Consider the following 25920-nt stretch of genomic DNA (forward strand, 5'->3'; position numbering starts at 1 on the left):
TTCACTACCCTGAAATTTTTGAAATCACTGTTATTAATTTTCAATCTTGTAGAGTCAACATTAACATCAAAGGATTTGTTTTTTCAAAGCAGAGTAGAAAACATGGGCCATTCAGTTCTGAACTGTGCAGAAGTCACAGTGTGCACCTCCACTCTGGAATATGCTCCCTGGGGAAATAAGACAAAATCTACCTCCTGTTCTTTAGTTGCTGTCTCAACAGTTGGTGCATTTGTGGTTCTTGTGAGAAATTCTCCTTGTGTGCCTACTGCAGGGAACTATTGCAGCTCGGAGGGGAATTGAGAATGTCAGAATGCTGCTGTGTGCTGAGGAGGCATGTTGTTGTGCTTCGGTGGTTATTAATATTGCTGCTGTTGCTGATGCTTCTCCCTTCTCTTGTATCTCAAGACATGAAAGGTGGATGCAGTTATTATAGAAGCATTCAGGACAATTTATATCAACCAGGTGATACTGCAGTTGGTGGGATCTTCTCTCTCATATTTCCTGAATTTGTTCTGCTCAATTTTACAAATCTTCCAGAAAAACATCACAAAGCATTTATGTAAGTTCTTCTACATTGATTAGAAGTACAATTCCATTAGCCCAGTGATGATTATGGTTGCCATTCACTGAGTGAAGGGTGGGATTTGAGCATGACAACAGTTCATGTACAGTGGTGCCTCGCAAGACGAAATTAATTTGTTCCGCGAGTCTTTTCGTCTTGCGAAGTTTTTCGTCTTGCGAAGCATGGTCCGTCGCAACTGCGCCTCTTCAAGCGGCTTTAAGAAAAAAGCGAACAAACTCGCAAGACGTTTTCGTCTTGCGAAGCAAGCCCATAGGGAAAATCGTCTAGCGAAGCAACGCAAAAACCAAAAAAACCCTTTCGTCTTGCGCTTTTTTCGTTTTGCGAGGCATTCATCTTGCGAGGCACCACTGTATTACAAACTTGGATTTAGGATTTAGAAGTGCAATGACTATCATAACAGATTACATCAATGCCCAACTCATTGGTGACAATTCTAGATATCAGCAAAACTGCAGAAAATATTATTTTGGAGAAGAAAGGATGTGTGTGTCACATGAGGTTTACAATTGCATTATTGTACACATTGCTGGGAAATGACACTACAGCAAATAATTAATAAAAGTAGTTTGAGAAATGTGTAGATACGGTTGTTAAGCTTTTGAAACAAGGTTGTAAGGTGTATTCGCTTCCATGAAACTTGCAATAAAGTGAAAATGTTGGGATGCACAAAGGCAAGCTTTTGCTCTTGTAAATGAGTGAGTCATTTCAAACAGAAATATTGCCATCTATATGCACACAGATCAGACATCCATAAATTTGAGTAGGAGTTTCATACTGGGTTTTATTAATCATACTTTCTGCATATCATCCCAAACCATGAAAAACAAATAAAGAAACAAAAAAACAAGAGCACAATTCAGCTACTAATCTCAACGCGGAACAGCCAAGGGCAGGCTTAAGTTTATTTTAGATATATTTCATACAATTTATATACTACTTGATAGTAAAGAAAAATGTCAAAGCAATTTCCTCAAAGGGGAAATTATATGGGTACAGATAACTAACACACAACAAAGTGGCAGTTAAATTTCAGGCTGGCAGTTGGAAAGAATAGTGCGGCAGTTGGAAAGAATAGTGGAGTCAGATAAAAGGATTATTTTTCCTTACTGATATAGTGAATGATGACAGTGAACTTGAGTCAACAACAAAGAAAGTGAATTCTAAAGCAGTATACCTACTTTTGGGCCACTTTGTATTATCCCTTTTGCTGACATTTCCACACCTACAGCTACATTCCCATATTCTTTTTGTTCTTAACATCCCTTTCATATCCTCATGTGGATCAGGTGAACAGCAAACTTTCTACATGAAACTGAGGGTGATAATAGTCTTTGTAATAGATGGCGCTATGACAATTTATCTATCTTATTGCAGTCCAGTGTATAAAAATTATCAGCATGTCCTCACATTTATTTTTGCCATTCATGAGATCAATAAGAATCCCAGGCTGTTGCCCAATGTCACTTTGGGTTTCCACATCTATGACAACCTTTTTGATGCAAGAACTATATATGAGACCACCCTGGACCTACTGTTCCCACAGCAAAGGAAGGCAATAAATAATTATGACATGAATAAGAAAGTGTTGTCTGTCATTGGAGGTCTCACTGTAGAAGATGCCTATCAGATGGCCACCATCTTGAATCAGTACAAGATACCACAGGTGTGTTTGTCTCCAGTCTTCTTATCTGCTCCTTTACATGAATGGAATTTGTGACTATGCTTAAGTTCTGTGCAAACTGATGGTTAGCTCATTCACACATACAATGTAGCTCATGCAATTAACAATGCAAACCTTTATATACATCTAGTCAGAAGTAGCATCTACTTCATTAAGTTGAGCTTAGTCTCTGAATTATTCAATTAGAGCAAGAGCCTAAAATATTCTGTTGGAAATCACATGCTGGGATGTGAGTGTGGAAGTAATATAGAAAATCTTATTTCTAAAGAATATTCAGAAAATTTGGTACTACTAGATACCTAATGGGCAATTTCTTGTTATTTCTCCAAGCTCTAATAAGCCTTGTCTCCTGTATTACAGTAGCTCACTTATGGAGCCTATGACACAAAACTGAGCAGCAAAACACATTTCCCTTCTTTATACCGAATGGCACCAAGTGAAACTATTCAGCCTGTTGGGATTGTCCAGATACTCCTTCATTTTGAATGGACATGGATTGGCATCATTGTTTCAGATGATGATGATGGAGAAGACTTTGTGCAGATTTTAACACCTCTGCTTGCCCAGAATAGCATTTGTGTTGCCTTATTGCTGAAGATAGAAAGAGCATCACAAGACCGTGATGAGGCCTTCTATACACAAATGCCAAAGATTGATGCAGCACTTCAGTCTGAAGTCAATGTGTTTATTGTCAGTGGAAATTATTATTCTCTGTGGGACTTAAAACTCAGAGTACACGTTTGTGACCTTTTCAAAATAATTGATATTAGGAAGGTTTGGATTATAACAGCTCGGTGGGATTTCACTCAGGAGATAGATTTATCCTCTGGTTTTGAAAGGGCTTTCAGTGGCACCCTGTATTTCTCAGTACAGAAACATCCTGTTCCCAGATTCCATAATTTTATCAAGAACTTAAAATCGGATGAATCACTCATGCACTTTCTATGTTTGTTCTGGCAATATGCTTTTGACTGTTCGATTCCTAGTGAAGGGTTTACACGTTGTCAAATGTGTGAAAGATGTACAGGAAAGGAGAAACTGGAAACATTGACTGCATCTAGGTTTGAGATGGATATGACTGTTGAGAGTTATGTTATCTACAATGCTCTCCATGCAATAGCTCATGCTTTACATGCCATTGATGTCCCAAGCCAAAAACTAATGCTGGCTAATAAAGGCAAATTCAAACCCTTGAATATTCAGCCATGGCAGGTAAAGTCTATCATTCTGATGAATTTCATTTTGCAGGTGAGATCAACTCTGATGGTTAAATTTTTAGCACACTCTTATAGCCATGATATTCTCTAGAGATCTTTTAGTGGAGAATTAAATCCAATGGATGTACCTTGGCTCTGTGAAAGGGTGAGGTTTTCACATTCCCAGATTGTATTTTGTCATTAACCAGCTCCTTGAGTTCAATCAACAATTCCCTGATTGCTCTGAGCCACAGATTCTGCAATTGCCCAATATGTTAAAGGAAGGAAGGAAGGAAGGAAGGAGGGAGGGAGGGAAATCAAGCTGACTAGGTAGATGTCCTGAGCTCAAGAGGAGAGGGATAGGAGAAGTGGAGTGTCTTCCATTTGGATGGACATATTTAAGTTTTAATCATGGTGAAATATTTTCCCAGAGCACCCCAATCACTGACATGCCTTCCCCTGGAAATTTTATTTATATCCCACCCTCCCCAGCCGAAGCCAGGCTCAGAGCAAGCTTTGCTGAATGGGAGAAAGCTCTCATAAGGCTGGAGGAAATGTCCTAAATTCTACATTTTGGCCTGATCCAGCAGGCTCTTCTTATAATATAAAATGTTTGCCTCTGACTGAATGGTAGCTTAAACAGATTCAGAATAATAAGCTCAAATTTACAGACACACAATAATGTTCTTTCTCAGTTTAGGTCCATTCTTCACTGAAAAATATTCATTTTAACAATGGTGCTGGGCATGAAGTCCTGATAGAAAATGGAGAAGTTTCAGCTGGCTATGATATCATCAACTGGGTTGTTTACCGCAATCGAACTGGTCTCAAACGCCAGGTTGGAAAAATTTCAGCAAATCATAGTTTCATTATCAGAGGGAATATGATTGTGTGGAATAACAAATTCAAACAGGTAGGAATTTATATATTTCAAAATGTTCAGGAAACAGCCATTAAACATGCCCCAGGTGATATTCAAAACATAAACACTACAAATTCCTCTCTCATGCAGAAGGACATTTTGTGACACTTGTAAAAATGCCAGATTCTTCAGATCTACACTGTTAGGAGACATACAGAGTAAGCTGATTTTAAAGCTGACATTGTCCCCCATAACCTCTGAGTGGTTAGAGATTCCACTTAGTTCCAAGCATGCTGTGTTTCCTTCTGGACGATGAGATGGTGTCTATATTATATATCATTTAGTTACACATAAATACATAGGCACAGCAGGATCTCTGCTCTGTAGCTTGCCTTCTTAGGTCACATAATGCCTAACTTACCCTCCTAACACCTCCTGCACTATGCTTCTGCACACATTATTTCCAACTCTCTATTCTAAACGCCAGGCTTATATATGCAGAGCAGGAAAGGCCTCATTAAAATGCCTTTTCACACTTAGCCCTTTGATCCTGTGTTGTCTTAATGACCCATTACACCAGGCTAACACCTCAAATAAAATTAACTCTTAACACATACTGCATCCAGTCCCAGTTTTATGGCTCTGATTCCCTTTGGACGACATCAGTGAGAGCAAGAGGAATGTATTGTCATCTGGGCAGCCCAGGACTTCCATATACACTGCCCAGCCTTGCGTCCCGGAGAAGTCACTTCAGTACCACTAACACAGCAAAAACGATGCAGTTGTTCAGACTTCATCCCCAGAGGAACACACTATTGTCTTGAGTCAGACATATGCCAAGAAGAACAGACAGCAAACTCATAGGAGTCTGATGCCCACAAACACATAACAGTATCATCAATTTTTGATGCTGTTTAAAATTCAGTATGTTGCCATTTTTAACCGCTTTGCATTACAAAAAGGTGCCCCATCAGGGATTGGAAGTCATGATTTCATGCCCCAAAAAGAGAAAATATAAATGTACTAGTTGGTCTGAAAAGATTGATGCCACCTTCATTTTCAAAAACTTTTTGTTTGAGCAGACACCACCTCAAGCAATGTGTGTTGACAGCTGCCTCCTTGGATATAGAAAGATGGCACAGGAAGGGAAACAAGTTTGCTGTCATGACTGTGTCCCATGTCCAGAAGACATGATATCTAAAGAAACAAGTATGAGACATCAATTTTCATTGGGATGTGTGTAGGGGGGCGGGGAGGAGAGAGAGATTCATTTTTTTGGAATAAAGTAACAACATATAGAACAGTTAGATAAAGACAAATGAAAATGAAATGAGATACATTGCACAAATTCCAATCTGATTACCAGTCAAAGCAAAAGATAATCACACCTGCAAAGGTGGAATTCTAAGGAACTAGCAGGGCCAGTGGGGAATAGGATCCAAAGCCCATTCAGCTGGGTCACATGACCTTGCAACCTGGTGTAAATTAAGCTAGCAACAGTGGCGCCAACTTGGGTCCCAGATTATGGGTGCCCAGGGTGGTGCTATGACGTCATGATGTCACATGTGTGTGCCGTGATATTATGATATCACATTGCACGAACTGTAGTGGCAAGTGGGCCTGGCCCAGACCCTGAGACGTGGACACGAGCAGTCTCCATTTTTCAATCTCTGCAAAAATAAATCCCTTCACATGGCCCTAACTCCTAGGCTCCCCTACCCACCCATATAGGATAACTGTTATCTCTTCTCCCACACACCTACAACGAAAAGTCAGTGAAGGAAATCCAGGCATGTACATTTCATCCACCCTGGCAAAAAGGAGAAAATTGACAGTCATTAAATGGAGAACACAATATCATTTTAAATATACCAAACAGCTTGGGTACCAAGAGGAGACTCGGAAGCATGTCATTCTTAAAAATTAAAAATAATGAGAAATACTGTATTTTTCGCCCTATAGGACGCACCGGCCCATAGGACGCACTTATTTTTTTTTGGGGGGGGGGAAATAAAGGAAAAAAAACCGACCCCTCTCGCTCTCCAGGCTTCAGCGAAAGCCTGCATTCGCCCCATAGGACACACACACATTTCCTCTTCATTTTTGGAGGAGAAAAAGTGCGTCCTATAGGGCGAAAAATACGGTACAATGTTTATCATTACTTCATTATCTTCATACACTATACAATGACATATGAATGGGGTAGACTTAATGATGTTATTTTTGCCCCTTTTAGATGCAATTAATTGTGCCAAGTGCCCAGAAGAGCAATATCCAAATGCGGACAAAAATGAATGCATAAACAAAGTTAGAATTTTCCTATCCTATGAGGAGCATTTGGGGATTATTTTAGTTTCTCTTGCTGTTTCCTTTGCTGTAGTGACTGGTATAGTGATATACACATTTGTGAAGAACTGGAATACCCCCATTGTCAAAGCCAACAACCAGAACATTACCATCACTCTTCTCATCTCCATCCTGCTTTGCTTCCTTTCTTGCTTGCTCTTCATTGGCAAACCTGAGAAGGTGACTTGCCTTCTACGGCAAACAGCCTTTGGCATCGTGTTCTCGGTTGCAGTTTCTTCTGTGCTGGCAAAGACCATCATTGTGATCCTGGCCTTTCTGGCCACAAAGCCAGGCAACACAATGAGGAAATGGCTAGGGCAGAAGGTGGCAAATGCTGTTGTTCTCTCCTGCTCCCTCATCCAAGTAGGCATTTGTACCTCTTGGCTGTCAAGCTTTCCTCCATTCCCAGATCTTGACATGCACTCTCTGGCTGGGCACATCATTGTTGAATGCAATGAAGGTTCAATCACCATGTTCTACTGTGTCCTTGGCTACCTGGGCTTTTTGGCTATCATCAGCTTCACCGTGGCTTTCCTTGCCAGAAAACTGCCTGACTCTTTCAATGAAGCCAAGTTCATCACGTTCAGCATGTTGGTGTTTTGCAGTGTCTGGGTCTCCTTTATTCCAGGTTATCTGAGCACAAAAGGGAAATACATTGTGGCAGTGGAGATGTTTGCCATCTTGGCTTCCAACACCGGCCTCTTGGCTTGCATTTTCTTCCCCAAATGTTATATCATTGTTCTAAGACCTGATCTAAACACCAGGAAGCAACTAACAGGAAAAGGGAATTAATTATTTATCCTTATTATAACCTTAATTGTGTGTGTGTGTGTGTGTGTGTGTGTGTGTGTGTGTGTGTGTTGTGTACTTTCAGTCCTTCTCCATTTTCTATCTAGCTTTCATGCAATGTATTCATTAAACTGTATTTGTAGATCAATGCTTCTAGTGATGTTGGTTCTGTGTAATCGGTTGGATTCATCATGTCACAGTTGACAGTTTGGTTTCAGAGGCATTGTGGGGTGGTGCTTTGAATAGAAGTGAAAATAATAGCTGTGCATCCCTGCTGTTATAAAACATCAAAAACTTCCATAGATATAACAACACTTTCGCAGCCCTCATGAATATATTATTATTGAATTTTTGTGGGTGTGGCAGGGGGGTATGCTGTATGCTTGAGCCCCTTTACAATTCCTGGATGCAATACGCATCCAGTTCCTGGAATATCAAAGCTATCTTCCTGGTGAGATAATGGCCCTTTAGGTATGGGCCATTAAGGTAACAAAGGGAGTTCTTCTGTGGCATATGGCAAATGGGTTGAACCGCCTTCCTCAACTCACTGGTTAATAGAAATACAAAGGCCATCATTGAGAGTTGAGTCTTGGAAGGTATAAACTAGAATCTGGAAACTTCAAGTTGGGCAGCTGGGAAAGACTGATTTCTGTTGAAATCCCAGTATGTGGCTCTGGGAGCAGCAAGACCCTCTTGGAATGTTAATGCTGTGAACCCCTCCATCACAGGCTAAGGTTCTATATATGTGCAAATAAACCCCTTAGCCTAAAAACACCACATTCTCCACTGTACCTCATTCCAAAGGAAACAGAGATCCTGGGTAAGCACCTAGGACCCCTGGAATCTCGCAGCACTTGGTGATTGGAGTGGTATGCAACAATATGGATCTGTCCTACACTTCTTAAAAGCTTTTCTTTTCTTTTCTTTTCTTTTCTTTTGCCAAACTGTCTGAACAGACAGACACTCTCCCCTTTTTCTTGAGGAAATTTCAGGAAGCTTACTCCTAAAGGCAGGGAATACAGCTGGATATGGCTAGCCTTCCTAACCAATCACAAAGGAGACTGGCATCCTGGCATTCAAGTTTGAAACATCTACTCATTAGTCTTCCTTCTTGCAACATCCAGGCTCCCAGAATTTAGGTGGCCTAAGCTGGGTGGATGAGGTGGCTGAGTAGAATTTTTATTTAGAGGGGGCTGCCTCTGTCTGTGTTGGAGAAAGAGGTTTGGAAGAGAGATTCCTAATCTCCAGGACAGTGATACCTCGAGTTACAAACGCCTCAGGTTAAAAATGCTTCAGGTTACAAACTCTGCTAACCTGGAAGAGTTACCTTGAGTTGAGAACTTTGCCCCAGGATGAGAACGGAAATTGTGTGCTGGCGGTGCAGTGGCAGCAAGAGGCCCCATTAGCTAAAGCACGCCTCTAGTTAAGAACAGTTTCAGGTTAAGAATGGACCTCCGGAACAAATTAAGTTCGTAACTAGAGGTACCACTGTACAATTGTGATTGCTACCAAGTACATAGTTAGATTTATACCTGCCCCCATCCATCTTTAAACAAACATTCCACATGAAAATACTCAGGCTAGAATGAATCACAGACACTTAGCTTTGCAAATAAGTGAATTTTTGCAGTTGTAGTAGTAGTAGTTGTTGTTTATATACCACGATACACCTACAGGTCTCAGAGTGGTTTACAGAATAAAATCAAAAAATAAAACCACAAAAAACAACAACAACCCAGTAACACCCACTGTGGTTTACTCACAGAGTTTCCAGCAGTGGCATGAAACAAATTTTCATCAACTGGGAGTAAAACAAAGAAGAAGAAAGGTTCCAAATGTCTTAAAAAGAAAAGTACTTGGTTTCTTTACAAAAAGGATCATGTAGTCTTTGGGTTAGCAAAGCTTATAAAATCCTTTCTTAGAGAGTTTCTTCATTTCACGTGCAGTATTTGCCGAGTTGGGAGTCAAACTATGGCTCCTTCTTGTATTAGTCCAAGAAGCACACAAAGACTGAGAAGGGGGAATTGGGGGCTGCTGAGAGCCTGCTAAGCCACAGCCACTTTAAACATGAGCTCAGGGCTCAGGTTAATGCTTTTTTATATATACAAATAGAATGCTCCACACAATGGAGACCCCTGATAAAGCAGAATACTTGATAGTGTGAGGTGTTCTATTCACATTAAGATAAATGGATGTGGATGCCCACTGCAGTGGGTGGGATTTCGTGCACAAGGATGTTGAGATGGGGTGTCCATGTACAATCTTTGCCTCCATTCATGGATACAATGTCCGTATGCTTAGGCGAACTGGCATTTATCATAAAATGATGAGCAACCTTGGAGCCCCTATGGTTAGGTAGAAAGGCAGCATACAAATATTTTAAATAGGGAAATAATTATTAGCAAAAGGTTGTCTCCAACTAAGTTCTACTCTAAGTAGCCCTATTGAAATTAATAGTTGGAAGTTTGTTATGTCAATTCATGTCAATGACTCTGCTCTAAATGTGAAAGATATTGGACACAACCCTAGTAGTCTTCCATCTGAGGTCACCAGGCAAAATTCATTTCTATTTTTTTCTGAGACATTTTACGCAAAGCACCTTGGATCTCTTTGTTTCTCAGGCTATAAATTATGGGATTCATCAGAGGTGGCAAAATGGCATACAAAACAGCAGCTACCAAATCCAGAGATGGAGAGGACAAAGCCTTTGGTCTCATGTAGGATAGCATAACAGTAGAAACAAACAAAGAAAATATGGTCAAATGTGGGATACAGGTGGAAAAGGCTTTATACCTTCCCTGTGCTGACTGAATCTTGAACACTGCAGAGAAGATATAACTGTAGGACACCAAGACAAGCAAAAAGCAGAACAACCCCAGACAAAAGACACTGGCAAGCGTGAAGCGCTCACTGGCTTCCGTGTTTGTACAAGATATCCTATATAACTGAGGGATATCACAGAAATATTGTTCAATCACATTAGACTGGCAGAAATGTAGCCTAAATGTGTTTACAGTGTGGATCACACCATTGAGGACACTGCTGAGCAACAAAGCAGCTGCCATTTGAAGACAGGCATTCCAGTTCATAATCAGCATGTATTGTAGAGGGTGGCAGATTGCTACATAACGGTCATAAGCCATAACAGTGAGAAAGGACAGCTCAGCCCCTGCAAATGTGACAACCAAGAAAACCTGGGCGACACAGCCAGAGAATGAAATCACATTGACATTAATCAAGGAATTGACCATGGATTTGGGCACAGTGGTAGAAATGTAGCAGGCATCAATGGAGGATAGGAAAGCCAGGAAAAAATACATGGGAGTATGAAGATGTTGGATTCGGGTTATGGTTACAATGATGAGGAAGTTCCCCATTAAGGCTGCTAAATAAAGAGAGAGAAACAACACAAAATGTAAGATCTGGAGCTCTCGAATATCAGAAAACCCTAGAAGGATGAATTCTGTCACAGATGTTTGGTTTACCATTCCTTTGGTTGGAAAATATTCTGTGGAGAGAACAGGAGGAAATGTTGGCAAGAAAACAAAGATTTTGCAAGTTTCTTTGTCACCATTGTGTGTTTAGCAAACCCACTATGAGCTTTTATTTTTTGGTAAAACACAAAGTGTAAAGCAAAGATGTGTAAGCGTGGCCATATAAGGTTGGGAGAAGAACATTATCTAACTGAATGGCTTTGACATACAGTGGTACCCCGGGTTACATTCGCTTCAAGTTACATATGTTTCAGGTTACAGACTCCACTAACCCAGAAATAGTACCTCGGGTTAAGAACTTTGCTTCAGGATGAGAACAGAAATCGTGTGGCGGCGGCATGGCAGCAGCAGGAGGCCCCATTAGCTAAAGTGGTGCTTCAGGTTAAGAACAGTTTCAGGTTAAGAACGGACCTCCGGAACAAATTAAGTACGTAACCAGAGGTACCACTGTACTCTGGATTCCTAATTCACAGTTTGTCTGTGCTGGGGAGATGGAGGGTCTTCCCTGTTAACAGAACAACTTGAATAATTAAAATAGAGTCCAGAGATAAAATGAAACAAAAACAGTGCATAATTTGAGCAGAGGGGGAAACAGAGGGATTTTGTCTTTTTTATGTCAGGCCTTGTACAGAAAAGGCAGATGTTCAACAAACATACAGAGGAAAATTCCCTCAAAGCTAACAAGACAATAATAACTCATGTTATATCAGCAAGGATCATGCCATTCTGATGGGTAGGTACACAACATCTCCTCCTCCACCACCACTGTCAGCAGAATTAACCCTTGAGTTACCAGCTGAATGATCCCTGCTGTTGTTCTTCCAACAGTTCCTAGATATTTTATGCTTATACTTTAAGTAGCAAACCAGGAGTTCAGAGTTGGCAAACCAGGCACCATTAAGAGGTTTGTGGATTACAGCTCCCATAAACCCTGTCCATTTACCATTGTGGCTGGGTTGATGGGAGTTGCAGAATCCGGAATCTGGGGGGCCACAAATTTCCCATCTATGTACTAGTAGAATATACATATAATTGGAAGAAAAGAAAGAAGAGATCATGGAACAAGGAAAACTGTCTTTCTTTTCTACATTGCAACTTGTTCATTGAATTAGCTGGTTATATTGTCAGTCTTAAAAGAATGTATTATTTTGCTTTTCAAATCTCATTTGCCACATTTCTTTCCTACAATGTACATCCTTCCTTTTTATTTAAATTTTTGAATCACAGTTTCTTATCAGTTTGCAGGTCTTCTGCATTCACAATCTAGAATGGTTTAAAATTTAATGGGGAGGCTGTAGCATTACTGTCACACTACTGTGACTAATGACTAGTAAATACATCCTTATAAGCAATCTACATGTTTTCAATAGCAGTTGATGAAATTTGGGCACCAGTAAGCCACACGTTTTTTTTCTAGTTCCTCATTGAATTGCCTCCTACTATAATTGTTCAAATTCACAATTTATTCAAATTTACTTAGATTTCAGTGAATTAGCTAGAGAAACAAAAACCAGAAAATCATTTCCAAACCTTAAATTACCTGTTAATTTCTCTTAAGAATGCCTTTTTGATATAATAGTGCAATCACTGTGTTTATTTGGAGACGATTGATCTATCTCTGCTCGTGTTCAGATTTCAAGAATCTGTTCTTCAGAAATCTGCATATGTAGCAGCAGAGACCCAAAGGGAGAAATTAAAACAGAAATTGAGTAGCATGGACTTACCCACAAGGGTGTTGTGGATGTCTACAGGGCTCTCACCACAAGAACCTTGGAAGATAAAGCAACTGTCTAATAACCACTTAACAGAACACAAAATAATTGAACATTTTCATTTCTTTAAAGCTCCACTTATAGTTTTGGTCTCCCTGGTTTACTGCCTTTTTGCCCCTTTCCTTTTCAGGGGCCTTGATATGCTCTAGAAGGTCATCCTCAACCACTGTTTCCATTGACATTCTGTGGAGAACTGTACAGTTCTATTCAAAGTGCATGAAAACAAAACAAAGGGTTTGAGAAGCTATGGAGAACAAGGAAGGAACAAAAAGGAAATGGGTATAAGCGTGGCTCTCTTTTTTTAATAGCAGAAAAAGGTGGAAGTGCAATAAGTCTTTTCCTTCCTTCCTTCCTTCCTTCCTTCCTTCCTTCCTTCCTTCCTTCCTTCCTTCTGACAACCTGGAGGTGTGGTGGAGAGGTTTATCCAAGATGTTTAATATGGTAGTGACAGCCTCCTCCAAAAAACACATATCAAGGACATTTATCTATGGAATGCCTGAAAGAATGGACTGTGTGGGATTTTATGAGGATTTGCACATTGCCAATTAAAGAGAGCTCAACTTTGATTTATTATGGTTTTGATGAGACACCAGCTCGTTAAAAGCAAGGAGATGAATATTGGAAGTGGTTCAGAAGTCACAGCCGGACCTGGACTGCTTTCGATTTCAAAGCAAGATGGAGAGTTGTGGCATACTTGCAAAAGAGCTCTCGGCGGAGGAAAGAGAACTGATTCCAACATGAACAAAAGAAGAAGGAAAACAAATACAGCGGTACCTTGGGTTAAGTACTTAATTTGGAGGTCAGTTCTTAACCTGAAACTGTTCTTAACCTGAAGCACCACTTTAGTTAATGGGGCCTCCTGCTGCTGCCACGCCGCCGGAGCACGATTTCTATTCTCATGCTGAAGCAAAGTTCTTAACCCGAGGTACTATTTCTGGGTTAGCAGAGTCTGTAACCTGAAGCGTATGTAACCTGAAGCATATGTACCTGAGGTACCACTGTATTCCACACAGCTACATGAAATAAATTCTCTCTGCAAGGTAACTGATATGGATTTATACAAACATCTTTGAAAGTCATTGCATCAGTGGCTGCAAGAACAAAGGATTAGATCGGAATAGTGGAACTTGGATTAATTAAAAGAATTGGCGCAGGATCAAGGGAACAATATCAACTCCTGACAGCCGGAACACAGGAAGTCAGCCAAAATGTTTAATTCAGACTGTTTAATTGGCTTGTATTGAGATTGGGCATGATTTGGAAATGTATTCATATGGTTACCATTGGATTGTTATTAATGAAAAATTAATAAAAAGTATTTAAAAATATAAGCATAAATAATGCTTGTGTGTGGTCTACTTCATCACTAGGGCTTCAGGAATGAAACTGCATTGAGGAGAAGCCAGCCACAGAACCCGTGGCTCCATGCTCAGTCTCCTCTGCCCCCTGAACTGTTAGCATTTCACTGCTCCATTGCTGGATGTGTAATTACATGTCTATGTTTAGTTTCCAGGCTTGGAAACTGTGAAAACGGAAGCTAGTCTTATCTCTTCCACTCTGTTGTACTGCTGTACTTTCTCTCTCTCTTTTGGAAAAAGAAGAGAGGAAACGCCATGATTCCTTTGTCCTGTATATATTGTTTAATAAATACTTAGAAAGCACACACCAAGCTCCACTTCATTTCTGCTATACTCTGCTGAGTTGAGTCATTGAGTGTGCACGTAATCATCTCATATGTGTCACTGGGAGCGTGCCAGGACTGGAGATTTATGGACGTCCCAAGCTGCGCGTCACCAGGAAGGCACCGGAGAGGCACCCCCCCTCATGGGGGGCGCCCTCAGCCCTAGCTCAAGAATTATTTGAGGGCCACAAAGAGTTCAGCCCCCCCCCCCGGCTAGGACCCATGTCTCCTGCACAGTTCACAAGTTGTTATTAATAAAGTGGCCCTAGTTTAAACCCACATATTTTGTCCTGCCTATTTTTTCCCCACCTGTCTCCTCATGAAAACAAGACAGTGGTGGCAATCTTGGTGTGCGTGTGTCCCCAAACCTTCCCCTCCCAATTCTTCATCAATCTCTGTTCTAACTAAAAGGCCAGTGCTGGGAATCTTTTTTCCTGGATCATCTTGTGGAGGCCATTGAAGGCCCATATGTATCCAACCTGTGGTCTTTTGTAGAATGGGTTTGACAGTGATGATGGGGGGTGGGCTGGAGGGTTTCCTTGCAAAGCATATGCCAAGAAATGTGAAAGGGATTTGCTGGTGAAGACCAGTAACATTCCCAACATGCTTCCCAATTAAGTTTGTCACTTACCATAATATATACCATGGTTCCACCACTGATGAATCCAGTAACTTACAGCTTGAGAAGCAAGGTGGTAAAAGGTGCTTTGTCAAAAGTACTGGGTTTGAGGCACTCTTCTATGAATGCCCTCTCTAGCTTTTTTCTTCAAATGTGAAGGGCCTGGATATGTTTTGCTTAGTTTTCTCTGTTGCTCCAAATGGAAAGACCTGCATCAAGAGGTTGGATTTGCAACAAAGGACATTTTTATGGAACATTGCATTGGCAGTAAAATAGGTTTTGTCAAAGGGTGATGAAGTCCTTTTTAAGGACTTGGTGCTAACAATACCAAGGTCATGGGTTTGGCTTCTGTATGGGCAAAGAGGTCTTTGATTCCTGCATTGCAAAGGGTTGGACTAGATGACCCTTGGTGTCCCTTACAACTCTTACAATTATATGATTCTATGATACTTTTTTAACAAGACAGTTAGTGTGTGAGATAGCATCTAGGTGTAGGGCAAAAGCATCAGGAACATTCAGGCATTCTGGAGAGCCAATGCCAGTCAGTGTAAAAAATGCTGAGCTACATAGACCAATGGTCTGATTCAGTACAAGACAGCTTTCTATCTTCCTGTAATCTGTAATTCTCATGAACTTTTGTCAGTCTTTACTAACCATATTAGCAAAAAACAGAATTAAAGTTGTTTAGTATGCCTTACTAATGAGAAGTCTTGGATTCCCAAGAGAGCAGATCTCCAAGAACGCAAAAGGGACATGATTGTCCCTTCCCACATTAACAAATTGATATTGTCATCATAGATCCACACGCAGGGTTTTATAAAGTGTCATGTATGGCTCAACTGATACATGTTCAATACTTCCACCGAAGGAGGGGGGTGGGGAGAGAATATGAAGCTGAGAGAAATTTGTGAAGAAAAAAGGTATGCTATTAGGTGCTTACATTTTTCTTATGATCTTAGTAGTCAACTGCTCTCAGTATAAAAACAATGCACTCTCCTTCCTTTCTCCTCTCTCATTCTTTTCTTTCCCATACATTTGCTCCTCCCCTAGCACTCTCTATTGTCAATGAAACTCAAACAGAACAGAATATTACAGTTCATTTTAGATGCTTAGAATGGGTAAAGAGTCTGTTGTGCAGTCTTTGATAAGGATGGATGAATCTCTCAATTTAGATTTTTCTCCATTTCTCATTTTTACAATCTTAAGTTCTCTTTGCACTATTTCCACATCAGTTTGTGTGTGTTTCTTGCTGAATAATCTGAATGAATATTCATACAAATTGCCATGCACATTTTTTCCTTAAAATATTCATTTTCACACAATTATATCCAGTACATACATTTTACAAGAACTTTCCCCAAACACAATATATCTTTGTACATTTCCCCCACTAACATTCACTGTTGTGTGCATTTTTATTGCAGTTTCCCTTAATATACACTATACAAACATTTTTTTTTGGGGGGGGGAGATTGCAGAACTGCACTGCAAAATACAGAATACAGAATACAGAATACAAAATACAGAAAAGTGGAGATTTCCAAGTATTTCCTAGATTTCCTAGAACCTTAAGGTTGTTAAATTTAGGATAGACAAAAGAAAGTACCTGTACTTCTTCACATAGTGTATCCTTTAGCTATGGAATTCACTTCCACAAATTGTAGTGATGGTCACCAACTTGGGTGGCTTTAAAAGAGAATCAGACTAATTTATGAAACAAAGTGCTAATGGCATCTACTGGCCATGATGGCTCTGTTCCACCTCTAGTATCAAAGACAGCAGTCTGCCTCCAAATATCAGTAAAAACTAGTGATTGCTCTTCAACTCAGGCTTCTCATAGGGATCTGGTTGGTCACTGTGAGAACAGGATTCTAGAGTTCTTTTGCCTGATCCAGGTGAGGTCTTCATATGTGTTTAGTTACATACTGGCAAATCAACCAAGAATGCAGCCTGCTCCAGGTTGCCTTCCTAAATATATCAGGGGTGGGCAGCCCCCCATGCCCTTTCCCCAATTGGTTTGTGGGTAAGGCCTGCCCATTTTGAAGGTCTGGCACAGCAAGGTGGAGGGTGGTATTAGGCAACCGTCCCCCTCCCCCAGCCATGCAGGTAGGTGGTGATTTCCCCTGTCTGGACATGACCGTGCTGTGTGGCAACCCCACCCCCAGGTGAATGGATATTTTTGTGGATTTGGGGCTCTACTATAATTTTTTTGCACTAAGGAAAGTATTGAGAAAGTGCACCTCTCAACAACCAAATCAGAATGAATGTTCAATAAACAATGGCTATTATATCCCCTTTTTGTAAAATTTGAACAAACAAATCAGCATGAATTCTTAAAAAAGAAGTAGAAGTGATCTAAGTCAATGTATACTCAATTACAGCAATCACCTATTCTTCCCCTGCCTGACCCTGTCTCATTACCAATTCTAAAGTTGCTTCCATCTGCATATTTTAGATTATACCACTACCTTGGTGTACAGACCTAGCATAACTTCTTTTTCCAAAATACATGATGTATAGCTGTAACCTTTATTGCTATTTTAAAATCAAAAGTGCAAGTACAGTAGGTCCACTACTTACAATGTTTCAGTTTCCTCTTAACACCTGCCTGTTTCCTTCCACAGACGGCATGGATACTAAGGAGCAAAGCATAGTTAATCAATCCTCTCTGTCAGGATTTCTTCTAATGGAATTTTCAGAAGTAAGGGAACTACAGATTCTACACTTCTTTATGTTCCTTGCTTTTTATCTGGCAGCACTTACAGGAAATCTTCTCATCATCTCTGCAGTAGCCTTTGACTCCCACCTGCAAACACCGATGTACTTCTTTCTCATGAACTTAGCTATACAGGACCTTGGTTCAGTTTCAGTGATTATGCCCAAATCCATGGCCAATACCCTCTTAAATATTAGATACATTTCTTACCCAGGATGTGTTGCTCAAGTCTTCTTCTTTCTCTTCTTTTTAATATCTGATTTCTTTCTCCTCACGGTTATGGCATATGATCGATATGTTGCCATTTGCAAACCGCTACAGTATGAGATGTTGATGAATATGCAAGCCTGCATCCAAATGATTATTAGAGTATGGATCAGCAGCTTTTTTTGTGGAGTTTTACACACTGGATGTACCTTTTCCTCCCCCTTTTGCTCCAATGTGGTCAATCAGTTTTTCTGTGAAGTCCCACATTTGCTTAAGATGGCCTGTTCTGATTTGTACCTTTTTGAAATTGGAGCTATTGTGTTAGGATCTGTCACTGTGTTAGGATGCTTCATCTTCATCATTGCAACCTATGTGCACATCTTCACCGAAGTGCTGAAAACCCCCTCTGTTGAGGGAAGGCAAAGGGCCTTCTCAACATGCCTTCCCCACCTCATTGTTGTCTCTATATTTGTGTTCACTGGCTGCTTTGCTTACCTCAAGCCCACCTCTAACAGTCCATCACACTTGGATTTGGCATTTACCATGATATATTCCATGGTTCCACCACTGATGAATCCCATAATCTACAGCATGAGAAACAAGGAGGTAAAAAATGCTTTGTCAAAACTACTGGGTTCGAGGCTCTCTTCTATGAATGCCTTCTCTAGTTTTTTTCTTCAAAGGTGAAGGGGCTGGCTATGTTTAGCTTAGTGTTCCCTTTGCTCCAGATGCCAAGACCTGCACCAATAGGGTGGATTTTCTACAAAGGATATTTTGATGAAAGATTACTTTGACAGTAAAATAGGGTGATGTCAAAGGGTGATGAAAATGAGTCATTTTTTTTAAGGCAAATGCTGGATGGTCATCTTACTAGGGATGCTATGATAGGGGCTTTCCTGCATCAGCAAAATGACATTTTAAGTCACTTTCAACTCTGATTTCTGTGAAACTCACCATTTATTTCATGGGTACATTTGGGTGTGTAGACACAAAATTCTCTATGTGTTCACAAAGTCATCCTCCATCCATTCCTCCAGGCCAGTTGCACCATTTACACCTTTGTTGTCTGCTCAGATTGGCTGGTGTTCACCATTGCTTCTGTCTTGACTGGATTTATCTTTAGTTGCCCTTCCTCAGTTAAACAAAATTACAGTGCCATTTTGTGCATGTCAGATTGTACATAGTCACCACTGAATTCAATTAAGTTTACTTCAATAATTAAATAGCTAAAGATTGTACCCCAGACATTCATATAATTTGGGTTGAGGGCTCTGGTTCAAGGCACAAGAATATTTTTTCTGTGTCTAATGTGTTAATAATCTCACAAGCTTTCCCTATAAATATACAGTATTTGTAAATCCCAATGGGGAACTGATATTTTTGTGATGTTTACACTATGTGCACATATTTAAGCTGTAAAATTTAGAATATTAGTTTTTTTAAATTATTATATTCTGCCTAAATACTCACATTTCCCATCTAATTTATGATCATTTTGCACCTGAAATACATTTCAGAAGTTGAGAGTATTGTAAATTGGACATGTTAAGGTTTGAAATACTCTGTAACTCAACATTATTCTGAAGTGTTCATAAGTAAAGAGGCATTTATACTACTTTTCTCTTTATATGTTAATTTACTTTTTGCTCTGTTTGTTGACATTCTAATTCTTATAAATGTAAGCTCATGGTCTGTGTAATCCATACTGGATTGATATCACTCTTGTTTATTGTACTCTGAAAAATAAATCTCTGTTATTTAGAAGTAGGGAGGCTAACAGCATACTATTTGGAGCCCCCCCCCCCCATTTTTTCAGCCCTAGCCAAGACTTTTCTGAATTTGACAAAAAGTACAAAAGAGAATGTTGATTCCATGTTTGGATGAGACCAGCACCCAGTCCCTAGTCATCATGGTGATCGTTTGATGAATAAAGTGGAGAAATAGCCCTACTCTTCAGCTCATCTCCATGAATCAACTGAGAAGTAGGTGTTCTTTGAAATGTGTGCCTCTCTGTGTGTGAGAGAGAGATTGTGGGGTGACTGCACCCATCACCCACATTTCACCCCTGGAGGGTTAACCAAGGGTAAAAGAAGTCCTGATTTAGCACAAATATTGTGAAATCCAATTCAGATACCAACTAGGATAAGACTATCCACTTAGAAGGTATGCTGGAAGATGAAAGTCTTCAGCAGATGCCAAAAAGGCAATATAGACATTGCCTAATTTATAAGTAGAAGGATTTCCACAGGGTAAATGCCACCACACTAAAGGCCCAAATGGAACAGATCTGCTGATGAAATGGTATCTGCAGGAGACCTTCTGTTTACAGCAACTTTCTCCCCCCCCCCCATCCTTGTGTATTATTTTGGTGTGCCTTTGTGTTATTTTGGAGTGACCATTAGCTTATTCTGGCTAGGGCTGATAGGAGTTGGTCTAAAACATCTGAAGGGCACTAGTAGGGGGAAGTCTGTTTGATCGTATTGAAATGGGTTAAAATTCCCACTCACACAAAAAGTTCACTGTTTGATCTTTGGCCTTAGCTAGTGTTTTCCTTACAGTTCCTATGAGGGTAAAATGAGGGAGCAAATGATGTAGGTCAGTTGGAGCTGTTTTGTGGTGGGATGAGATACAGCTACCTCTTTGGAATTAATTAAAAATAAAAATAAAAATATACTGCCCTGTACCTGGAGGTCTCAGGGCAGTTCACAGAATAAAATGCTATTACCGTTCACGTCCTATGAATGGAGGAGAGGGATAGATGGATCAAAAAAAGATACCTTCCTCATTTGAGAAAGGGAGTAGAGCTAACTTGACTTTCCCCCAAACACCTCATTCCATAATTCTATGTCCCTGATACTAATTAAACATGCAGCTGTGACCATTCACCTTGCTGCACTTCCTGTTGTGGGTGCTTCTGAAAATGGGCATATATCCATCCTAAGCTGTTGTTTCTTTGAATTGTCATATCTGAAATAATTTTGTTTCTGTACAGCTTTACTACTGAGAGGCTTTCAATTCCTCTGAAACCAAATCTCTAGAAACAGAAATGAGTTATTAATAAATCTCCTCCCCATGCTGACAAATTTTATTGCCCTTATAGTTCCAAGTGTAGGAGTATTTTTATATAATTGCATGTGTAGCTGCTATGATATGCAATCGTTTAATTTCACTGGAGGAGAAAAAGTGGAAAGAATTCTACAAAGAAAAATAGTAAGCTGTTTAGTGTGTTTTTATGTTGTTTTTTTGCAATTGCACTCTATATGAAAATAATGAATCTCCCCTGTCCCTGTCCCTGTCCCTGTCTCTCTATCATAGTCTTTCCTCTACATACTGTATAGGCGCTGTATCCTGAAAGTTTCTCTGTATTCTTGAGTCTGGAATTGCACAAAGTACTTCAGTGTATGCAATTTGTCTATTTTCTTGAAATATTCAGGTATTTTCACACAATCAAGTGAATTGCAATGTGGATTAAATAAATCTGATGTATAATCTCCATCTTGGATGGCTACAGGTTATCGATAGCAAGACTAAATATTAGTATTTAATGTCAACTAAAAATTGAATTGAACACTACACCAGTGTGGTGAAGTGGTTAAGAGCGGTGGACTCGTAATCTGGTGATCTGGGTCCGCATCCCTGCTCCTCCACATGCAGCTGCTGGGTGACGTTGGGCTAGTCACACTTCTCTGAAGTCTCTCAGACCCAGTAACCTCACAGAGTGTTTGTTGTGGGGGGGGGGGGTGAGGAAGGAAAGGAGATGGTTAGCCGCTTTGAGACTCCTTAGGGTAGTGATAAAGCGTGATATCAAATCCAAACTCTTCTTCTTCTTCCTCACCTGAAGTATCCTAAGGAGAGGACTTTTCTACATTAAAGAAAAGCCTTGGAAGTTTGCTATAAGTAGTCCAGTGTTCCTGAGGAAGGATGTGTACATCTCAGGTAGATGTTTTCTGAAGTATTGGATATATACTGTGAATGAAGCCTGGATAGCTCAGCTGCTTAGAGCATGGTTGCAGGGTTGATCCCCGTATGGGATGGCTGCATAGTCCTGCATTGCAGGGGGTTGGACTAGATGACCCTCAGCATTCCTTCCAGCTCTATGATTCTATTATTCTTTTGTGTCAGATTGCTGAATAACTTCACATTATACCATGTGAAGCCTGGATTAAAAAATAATAATCCATTAATCCATTTCAACCCAGCTAATAATTACATCACATATAATTTTGTAGTGTCAGAAATGTTGTGTTTCTAAGGCAGTTACTTTTTATTTGTGCCTGTCATACAGCTATCAGGTTCAATAAGTCCAAATTCCTCTCCTTGCCCACATTCTCATTCTTCCTTTCCTTTTGGCTATTCTATAAACATTCCTCAACCATCTATATGCTTCCTTTCTTTGAAACCCTTTTCTCTTTGGTCGAAAAGAGGCAACCAAAGGGCTTCCAAGAGAAGGGGTGGGATTGCTGGAAACACCCTTCCCATGATGAGCTGGGAGAGCTCAGTCGGTAGAGCATGAGACTCTTAATCTCAGTGATGGATTTGAGCCCCATGTTGGAGGAAAAAATCCCAGCATTGCAGGGGGTTGGACTAGATTTCCCTCTTCCAACTTTACTGCTCTATGATTCTATGATATTACTCACAGTCCCTCTCCTGCAGCTTTTTGCAAGGCTTCAAAGGGTTCATTCCTATCTTCATGTAAAGCTCAGGGGGTGGGGTGAAAGAAATCCTGTCTGAAACCCTGGAAAGCCACTGCAAATCAGTGTAGAAAACCTCTGTAGGACACTACAGTGTCTGGTAGCAGCTCTCCAGGATGTCAGACAGTGACATTTTTCAGTCCATCTTGGAGATGCCAGGGAGTGACTTGTGTAAGCATGAATGGAAGGACATATCTGTGAATGGGGGAAAGTATCAGTAAGTTGGAGGCATACTCTGATTTTACTAAGCAACTGTGCCTGATGAGAAATCAAGAAACACAATGGATCAGTAAAATCCCCCTAGTTAATTTGCGAAATGTTAAAGATGACCAGTTTGGGATGGTATGAGTTGGTTCTTTTTCCTTTTATAATTGAGCTACCACATTATTTTCACACTGTTAGAGAGGCAACATTAAGATCGTCTAATTAGGCAGTGAATGTGGACAACATTCTTGCGTGTATGAAACGTGACTTGAGTTTACACACTCAGGGACTCGATGACTGGAAGGTGGGATATTTGGCAGTTGATTTATGGAAACTTCAAACTGTTAAATGACATTGTGCTTTAGTTACATCAAACTAGTATAATGAGTTTGCAAACATCAATTCTAATAATACATTACACATATTACAGTTATCAACATCAGCTTTTCTTCCTCAGAACATTGCCTTATTCTAAAATAATTTAGATATAATAATAATAATAATAATAATAATAATAATAATAATAATACTCTCATTTTTAACAACTGTTCTTTCCAGAGGCAGCATGGATGTCAAGGAGGAAAGAATAATCAATCAATCTGCTCCGTCAGAGTTTTATCTGCTGGAATTCTCACAGATTCGGGAACTGCAGATTCTACACTTCTTTGGATTCCTTGCTTTTTATCTTGCTACAGTTACAGGAAATCTTCTCATCATCTCTGCAGTAGCATTTGACCACCACCTGCACACTCCTATGTATTTCTTTCTGATGAACTTGGCTATACAGGACATTGGCTCGGTTTCAGTCATTATCCCCAAATCCATGGCAAATTCCCTCATGAGTACCGGACACATTTCTTACTCTGGCTGTGTTGCTCAAGTCCTCTTGTATGTCTTCTTTGTAGCATCAGATTTCTCTCTTCTCACAGTCATGGCTTATGATAGGTACATTGCCATTTGCAAACCATTACATTATGAGATCCTGGTGAATAAGGAAGCTTGCATCCAAATGATTGTTAGTGTATGGATCATCAGCTTTCTCTATGGAGTGTTACACACCGGAGGTACCTTTGCACCTGAATTTTGCTCCAATGTGGTCAATCAATTTTTCTGTGAAATCCCACATTTACTTAAGATGGCCTGCTCTGATTTGTACCTCATTGAAATTGGAGTTGTTGGTTTAAGTGTTGTCATTGGGACAGGAAGCTTTATCTTCATCATTGTATCCTATGTGCAAATTTTTACTGCAGTTCTGAAAATACCTTCTACTGAAGGAAGGCAAAAGGCTTTTTCAACTTGCCTTCCACACCTATTAGTTTTCTCCCTATTTATATTCACCGGATACTTTGCTTACCTTAAGCCTGCCTCTGACACCCCATCACATGTGGATTTGGCATTTGCCATGGTCTACTCCATAGTTCCACCCTTGATGAATCCAATTATCTACAGCATGAGAAATAGGGAGATAAAAAATGCTGTGTCAAATCTATTGAATTTGAGGTTATTTCCTTTGAATACCTTCTACAGTCTTATGCTGCTGCAAAGGTGATTTCTATGTATAACTCTTATGATAGAAAACTGGATGTCTTATAAGGATCGGTTAAAGGAATTGGATATGCTTAGTGCAGTGTTCTCTGTTGCTCAAGAAGGACAAGAGCCACACAAATAGGTTCAAATAATGAGATTTTGTATATTTTGTAAGTAGATTTTGATTTGGAATTAGTTCCTGATAGAACAAGTTGTTTGGCAGTAGAGCAGACTTTATCAAAAGTGGGTTTCTTGAGAAGCCTGGGTGGCTGTTTGTCAGTGATGTGGTAGTAGTGGATTTCCTGCATCGGCAAGAGATTATACATGTACAAGATAACCTTTGAAGTAGCCAACCAGGGCCAGACTTAGGGGTGCACAAATGGGCAGTCATCTAGGTCACCAAGGTTAGGGGGGGCACCAAGCTGAGCTCACTGGCTGGGTTTTTTATATTATGTACTGTCTGTAGTAAGCTAGGGTGGCAAAAAGCAAGTATTTATAACCTTTTTCTTCAAGATTCTGTAAATTGTATGGGCACTAACTTAAAAAAAAATGGTCTTCCTTCAATTAGCTTTAAAGTAAGCTTCTGTTTCAGTGCTAGGTAAAAGAATCAATACAATGCAGCTTTACTCTGAGGTCATGTTACCAAGCACTTAGAATTTCAAAAAAGGTAAATACCATAAATATTATATAAATAATAACAAATTAAAGTTGTAAGCTTTAATAATTCAGCTGGGTACTTTTTATTTATAAATGTTTATTTATCTTTTCAAAGATAAATATAATGAATATTCTAAAATAAAGAACGCTAACCAAAAGATAGGAATCCCAACAAAATACTTCAAGTAATAGTTCCATTGTGTTACGTAGTGTACTGTCACTGCTCAGAATGGGACTTCTTGAACTTTGGATTGTGCAAACTGTAGCACAATGGCTGAGAGACCAAGGTTTAGGACAATGTTGTTTTCAATGGATAGTGTAGCAAGTGTGTTTCTCATCTGCCATGGCATATAACAAAGACATTTTGAATAGATGCAGCAAGCTTTGTTTACCACTAGCAACCTAATCTTAGCATGTAATTGTGCCATACAGGGACTTCTCCCTAGCCACAACAAAGTGTATATTTCACATACTTCTGTATAAAACAGAACAAATGCTCAGTTAAAGCTTGAGTCATTGTTTAAAGCATTGGTGTTCATTCAGTGTAGTAATGAACAGGTTAAATTAATTTTATTTGTCTCCTTTGCTAAAACTTAAGTTGGCTGTAAAACGTATCCTTGGAAGGCTGGAGGAGCCCCCTCCTCCTCCTCCTCCTCCTCCTCCATTGAATTTTTATACTGCCCTAGACCTGGCGGTCTCACAGAAAAAAATCACAACAAATATTAGCTATCCCGATCAAGGTGAGGTAAAATCTTTATGTCTGTGCAGCAATAGAAATAAGATTGGTAAGGCAGGCTGAGGATTGACCAAGTAGCCCCCCTTCTGGATTAACCCAACAGCTGAGCAGGGGTGTGGGTGTGGATGAAAGCCATTTGCATAGCATCACCCACAAGCT

The 25920-nt window shown here is 40.0% G+C and overlaps 3 protein-coding genes across 5 annotated transcripts; 2 read left to right on the forward strand and 1 right to left on the reverse strand.

The window, feature by feature from the left end:
- The first annotated feature begins 1568 nt into the window (after positions 1-1568).
- On the forward strand, positions 1569-25054 carry LOC310746627 (olfactory receptor 14A16-like). 3 transcript variants are annotated; one of them, XM_083580594.1, is made up of 5 exons: positions 1569-2246; positions 4161-4373; positions 5405-5531; positions 21788-21882; positions 23400-25054. In XM_083580594.1, exon 5 carries the CDS (start codon positions 23407-23409, stop codon positions 24388-24390), a length of 984 nt encoding a protein of 327 aa, XP_083436720.1. In that variant the 5' UTR covers positions 1569-2246; positions 4161-4373; positions 5405-5531; positions 21788-21882; positions 23400-23406; the 3' UTR covers positions 24391-25054. The 3 variants fall into 3 exon arrangements, with proteins under 3 accessions (XP_083436720.1, XP_083436718.1, XP_083436719.1); XM_083580592.1 differs by lacking the exons at positions 21788-21882; positions 23400-25054 and adding an exon at positions 6559-7469 and having other exon boundaries at positions 5402-5531; XM_083580593.1 differs by lacking the exons at positions 21788-21882; positions 23400-25054 and adding an exon at positions 6559-7469.
- Positions 10004-10945, reverse strand: LOC310748572 (olfactory receptor 14C36-like; the record flags this gene model as incomplete). Its single annotated transcript, XM_083584424.1, has 1 exon — positions 10004-10945. The coding sequence occupies one exon, from the start codon at positions 10943-10945 to the stop codon at positions 10004-10006; it is 942 nt and encodes a 313-aa protein (XP_083440550.1).
- On the forward strand, positions 17653-18633 carry LOC310748573 (olfactory receptor 14A16-like; the record flags this gene model as incomplete). The annotated part of the gene is made up of 1 exon (XM_083584425.1): positions 17653-18633. The coding sequence occupies one exon, from the start codon at positions 17653-17655 to the stop codon at positions 18631-18633; it is 981 nt and encodes a 326-aa protein (XP_083440551.1).
- Positions 25055-25920: the final 866 nt, after the last annotated feature.

The sequence above is a fragment of the Podarcis filfolensis genome (assembly GCF_964270895.1).
Source record: "Podarcis filfolensis genome assembly, chromosome: 13".
Classification (NCBI taxonomy): Eukaryota; Metazoa; Chordata; class Lepidosauria; order Squamata; family Lacertidae; genus Podarcis; species Podarcis filfolensis.